Genomic DNA, 5,675 nt, shown 5'->3' with positions numbered 1-5,675 from the left:
CCTCATCTGACCATGACCTAACCTCAAGAACAAAGACTCTGACACCAAGAAGTTTGTAACAATTAACCACATCCCTCACTCAACTAGTGCTTTTAAAAGGGCTTTGATGAAAGCTTTCAGTAACGTTGGGATTTGTAGGACATGAGCCACCCATCTCCTTGCATGGCCTTGTAATAAACCTTTCTCTGTTCCAAGCTCCAAAGTTTGAGTATTGTTTGGCCTTGCTGTGTGTTGGGCACATGGACTTGGTGATGTTCAGTGAAAATCTACCCTTGCCTCCTTTGTCATAAATGAATTGACCGTATGCACTGGGCTGTATTTCTCGGCTGTCTTCTGTTCCACTGGACTGTGTGTGTTTTCATGCCAGTACCATATCTGTTTGATGACTAGCTTTGTAGAGTTGTCTGAAATCAGGGAGCCTGATTCCTGAGGCTCCTTTCTGAAGGTTGCTTTGGCGATTCAGCCCTTCTTTCTCAAGGTTGCTTTGGCAATTCAGGGTCTTTTGTGGCTTCTACTACTAAGTATGTGTTCAGGGGAGACAAACTACTAAAGCAGGCAGATGAGCTACTAAGGTTATCTGCTCAGGGCTTTGTTTTCTGTTCCACTGCTTTTTGTGTCTGTTTTTGTGTGAGTACCATACCTGGTAATGACCAGAGCTTTGTAGTGTTGTCTGAAATCAGGGAGCCTGATTTCTGACGCTCCTTTCTCAAGGTTTCTTTCCTGGTTCAACCCTTCTTTCTCAATGTTGCTTTGGTGGTTCAGGGTCTTTTGTGGCTGCTCCTACTAAACCTATGTGTTCAGGGAAGATGAAGGCTCTCATGGAGCTGGTTGTCCCCACTCCTCTGAGATAGCATGAAGTAGCAAAAAGTCAGTAAGTTATCATGGAAGCATTTCAAAATGCAACAGAAGGGAGAAATAAATGTGACTCCCACATTATAAGTGAGATTTAACTAACATTTCTGTTTCAGAGTGGCATGCATTCCAGACTTGGGGAAGGGAGCATAACAAACCAATCCATGGTTCAGTAGCCTAACTTGCTACCTGCTTTTGCATTTTATAGATCCACTTTGGAGGTGCTTAGGTCCTGGGTCTGTACAGTTGATGCTGTTTGACCCCTGAGAGAACTCTGTGCACTTCAGAAGCACTGAGCAGGGTGAAGGGTCTGCCAGACGTGCAGTTTGAGTCTGGGAACAGACAGATCCAGCTCCAGAACCACACCTGCTACGATCTGCATGCCTAGGGTAAGCCTTCCCCTTTCCCTAAACATTTCACCTGCAATCAGTTCTCTACACACCTCTGAATTCCAAGCTTGTGCTCTTTAACGTAGCAATAGCTGACACCCAGTATATCTGTATGCTGGTGATCACCTTTGGCTCTCCTGGGTGCACAGGCAGTGGGGGCACTGGCTCTCTAGGAAAGAAAAAGTGAAGCTTTCTCCTGGTATGGGCCCCAAGAAGTACACAAGGCAAAGGATGTCCAGTGACACAAACAAGGTCCCAGTCATGAGATGCCTGCCTCCCCACATGATTGTCCTTTCATGCATAGTGGGGCTTTCCTGGTAGCTCAGATAGCAGAGAATCTGCCTGCAGTGCAGGAAACCAGGCTTCTATCCCTGGGTCAGGAAGATCCCCTGGAGATGGGAATGGCATCCCATTCCAGTATTCTTGCCTGGAGAATTCCATGGACAGAAGAGCCTGGTGGGCTACAGTCTTTGTGGCCGCAAAGAGTTGGATAGGACTGAGCAACTAATTCACACACACACACAGTAACAAATAAGGCAAGGTGTTGGGTTTGGAGGGCTTATAAAACTCTGGTACATTTGGTATTTTCTCCCCACGTATCTATCATATATATATGACTCTTTTGGTATTTTCCCCCCACGTATCTTCCATATATATATAACCCCTAGGTGCATGGATACACAGCCTTGATACTTCTTTGCTTTATCTCTCATCAATTATATTTGGCCAAGCCTTCCACTTTTACAAAAGGCATACCCCCTCTCCCCAACCCGTGCTGACTCTTTTCTTCTTTCCCATATTCCAGAATTCTCCATTATAGGCCATGGAAAACACAACTCCGGGCATCTTTCAAAGATTTGGGTAGAAAAGCACAGGCTACACAAGCTATAGATGCTTCGTAGTCTTAGGCAAAAGGTGTGAGCAAGCATACTGTTTAAGGGAGACCTGCCATAGCTGTGGGTATGATGGCCAGACCACTCAACCTCGGCTATCTAATCCTTGGTGCCCAAGTTGAATCATGATGGATGCCTAGTATGTCCTCTGCATTTGGAAAGGCCGCTTTTGGCCAGCCAAGATCTTGTCCAGACGCAGCGTCTCACCACAACAGAAGAGAAAAAGGGCCCTTTCTCTGGAAGTTCAGATACTCTCAGTAGATGAAAATATCAGTGTGAAAAGCACAAACATAAAGACCCTAAATGAGTCCATGATTGAAAACCTCGCCACCTCACTAGCAGCCCAGCCGGAGCCCAGTGCCCCAGAAGAAGAGGAAATGGCCTACATATCTGCTATTAAAATGGCTTGGGACCTTCTGAATAAGAAAGGAAATTACACTACAGCAAGAGTCATGGGTTATCCAGAGTCCAAGAAGCAGTCTCCAAGGAGACCACAAAAGCAACCTCGTAGAAGGCATTGGGAGCCCAATTGGGGCTTACAGAGGAGTGTGAGGAAAAAGAAAAGCTCCAAATCACCCGTGGTACCTTCAGAGAGGGAGGATGGCCCATATCCTGACAAGTCGCAGGTGTGCACACCCATTGCCCAGATCCCAAGTGAAATGCAAACAGAGTCATATCAGAGCTTTGGGGTGCACCCAAACTTCCCATCACTTTCAGAAGATGACCATGAGAAAGAGGCCAAGAAAAAGGGGGACACCTCAAAAGTTATATCCTTGCCCTGTACAGTGAAGGAGGTGGGTGTAGATGTTAGAGGTGGATGTGTGCTTCCATCACTTGCACCGGGTTTCATCCTCATTGTGCCCAAGGCTCTGGAAGAGCGGGCACAAAACACCTGCCTGAAGTCCCTAGCTGTGTGCCCTGAACATGCTACGTTCTCAGGGAATGTTGACCCTGGAGAGGGCACCTGCAACTCAGGCTCAGAAGGCACAGAGGCATCCTCCAATGCCCCTAACCTGGGCCTGCGTTATTCACTCTGCCTAACAAACAGAAAAAGGAAGCTGCAGGTCCCAGGGTGTGAGGAAGAGCGGCAAGAATCTCAACCCTCAGCTGGCTCAAAGGCTATTAAGCACACCAGTGCCATCAAGAAGGGCGGGGGCAAGGAAGCGGGACAGCTGACAAGCATGGCGTTCCCAGAGGAGCTGTGTCCCATTGAGAGAGGAATGTTGGTCTGGTTTAAGTTTCAGAATCATCCATTTTGGCTAGCCATGGTCAAGAGTGTCAGCCCAACCGAGCAGACCACAAGGGTGCTTTTGATTGAGGCCAACATGCATTGTGAGAAGAGCAGTATTCAAGTTCCTCTTCAAAGGTTGAAGCATCTGGATTATAATGGCAAAGAAAAGCTAATGAAGAGAGCCAGCAAAGTATTTCTCACTGATTTCCAACTACAGAGAAGGGCTCGTAAGTGGGTCTTTTGTGGGCTCTTTCCTGGACTATTATGCTGCTGACATCACTTACCCCTTGAGGAAAGCCATCCAGGAAGGAGATCTGCAGATGGATTTCCCCAAGGTGAATTATTCTGACCTGGAAGATTCTGAGGAGGAGACCTCTGCAGCTTTAAAGAGGCACTGCAAGAGAATCCTCCCTGACCGGATGAGGGCTGCTTGGGACTGAGCCAACCAGAAGCTGGTGGACTTCATCATGAAAAGAAAGGGGGCTGACCCACATCTTCTGGACATCGTCAAAGGCAGGAAAGAATCCAGGTGGCTTGAATCATTTCTGAATTCACAGAGGTACATGATCCCCATTGAAACATACCTGGAGGATGACGATCAGCTGGATGTGGTGGTAAGCCACTTACGAGAAATCTACAAACACGTAGACAAGAAAGTGCTGGCTCTGATGAGAGATGACCCAGTGAGCTTCCTTCTGGACGTTCTTCTGCCAGAAGCAATCATTTGTTCAATTACTGCACTGGATGGATTGGAGTACAAGGAGGCAGAAGCAAAGTACCTGCAAGGGCCACCTGTGCATTCCCGGGAAAAAGAACTGTTTGATAAGAAAATACTGAAGAAAATAAGAAAGAGATCAGCTGAGAGGTACAAGGCTAAACTCTCCCCCTGTGCCCAACAGGGCATCGGGGAGACGTCTCAGCCACACCATTAGCAACAATCCCCGTCTGTATGAACTGCATGATCTTTCCACTCCACATGGCATGAAAACACCTTCTGGAAATCTGAGGCCTCTGGAACACTCTTGAATTCACTCTGGATCCATCTCCAGCGCCTGCGAGTGGCAGAGTCATCCTGAGTTTCTTCTTCTGAATACTCTCACACAACTAAGTGGTTAAAATATTGTAAACAGCTGCACTTCCCTCTACTTGCCCAGATGTGTAGTTTTCCAGATATTTTCACTATGTGGCTTTTGACTCTACTTAATATTTTAAAGGTGGACATGCATTTTTTTTATTAGATGAAAAAGCCTTATATCAGATACAAAGCAGCAATCGTGTTTAAGATCTAAGGCATGTTTCTTACAGAAAAGCCACATGGGCTTCCCATTCCTACTGTGGCACATCGGTATACATGATTGATTGGATTTCTTCTTAACATAAGCCCTGACTTTCCCTTGCCATGCTTATCCATCTGGAAAAAAATCCCTGAGAGATGAAGCAAGTGACAGAGATGTTTCCTGTATACTACCACTACCTTCCAATGGTTCTTGGAAAAGCAGTCTGAAATCCAAACGAAGTTAACGGGTGGTCTGCATGTGGTCATGTGAGACTGAATGAAACCTCGGCGTGCAGTAAATGTTTTGTCAACCCTTGCAAGAATGTTCACCCTTGGCTTTCCTGAGATTCCATTTGTGGGAGGTGCTCTTCTTCAATGGCTGAATGGTTTCCCCAAATAGATAGACTCCTGGCTGTCTTCCTATATGACAGTGATTGGATCCCCTGCATGCCATCCATCATCTGTCCCCTTGTGAAAGATGACTCAAGCCATCATAGACTCAGGCCAGCTTCTCTAAACCTGGGAGTCCATGCTGACTGATGGGGGCCCATCCAGTTGGCAGACATTGTAGGAAAGCAGGCGCTTTGCTCTGGACCTACATCCCCCCAAAAAGGCAGTCATTTGTCCCAAACCAAGCAAGCTTGATCCCTTGACTTCTTCATCAACTAGCTCCAACAGGTTCCAGCAGTGTAAGTGCAGATGTGTAAGTCATTCCAGGCTGCCTGAGCAGTAGGTGGACCAGGAGGGTCTGGGAAATGGGTTACAAAAAAGTCTCCATTCAGCTAAACATGGCTGCTGTCAGAATACAGTGAAAGGTAGTTTAACAGGTAAATTCTGAAGCTCATGCATTGTTATACTTACTCGAAATAAGATTTCATTATTGCTTTTTTTTTTTTTTAAGAGGAAGAAAAGTGCTAGAAAAGCCAGTTTATTTTGTAAAACCCAGTGGGAAAATAAACATTAAAGATTTAACGTGGACCTGAGTGTGTTTTTGTTCTTAGAAAGAATCAACTGTCACTGCCCCAGGTTCAGCT

At 46.3% G+C, this 5,675-nt stretch overlaps 1 protein-coding gene across 1 annotated transcript; it reads left to right on the top strand.

The window, feature by feature from the left end:
* Positions 1-2,445: 2,445 nt before the first annotated feature.
* LOC109554802 (PWWP domain-containing DNA repair factor 4-like) lies at positions 2,446-4,297 on the top strand. Its single transcript, XM_019955428.2, is given in 2 exon segments — positions 2,446-3,557; positions 3,559-4,297. Coding segments are annotated over 2 exon segments (1,851 nt in total).
* The last annotated feature ends 1,378 nt before the right edge of the window (positions 4,298-5,675 follow it).

The sequence above is a fragment of the Bos indicus genome, chromosome X, assembly GCF_029378745.1.
Source record: "Bos indicus isolate NIAB-ARS_2022 breed Sahiwal x Tharparkar chromosome X, NIAB-ARS_B.indTharparkar_mat_pri_1.0, whole genome shotgun sequence".
In the NCBI taxonomy this organism is placed as follows: domain Eukaryota; kingdom Metazoa; phylum Chordata; class Mammalia; order Artiodactyla; family Bovidae; genus Bos; species Bos indicus.
This window is presented reverse-complemented; position numbering and strand designations above follow the sequence as displayed.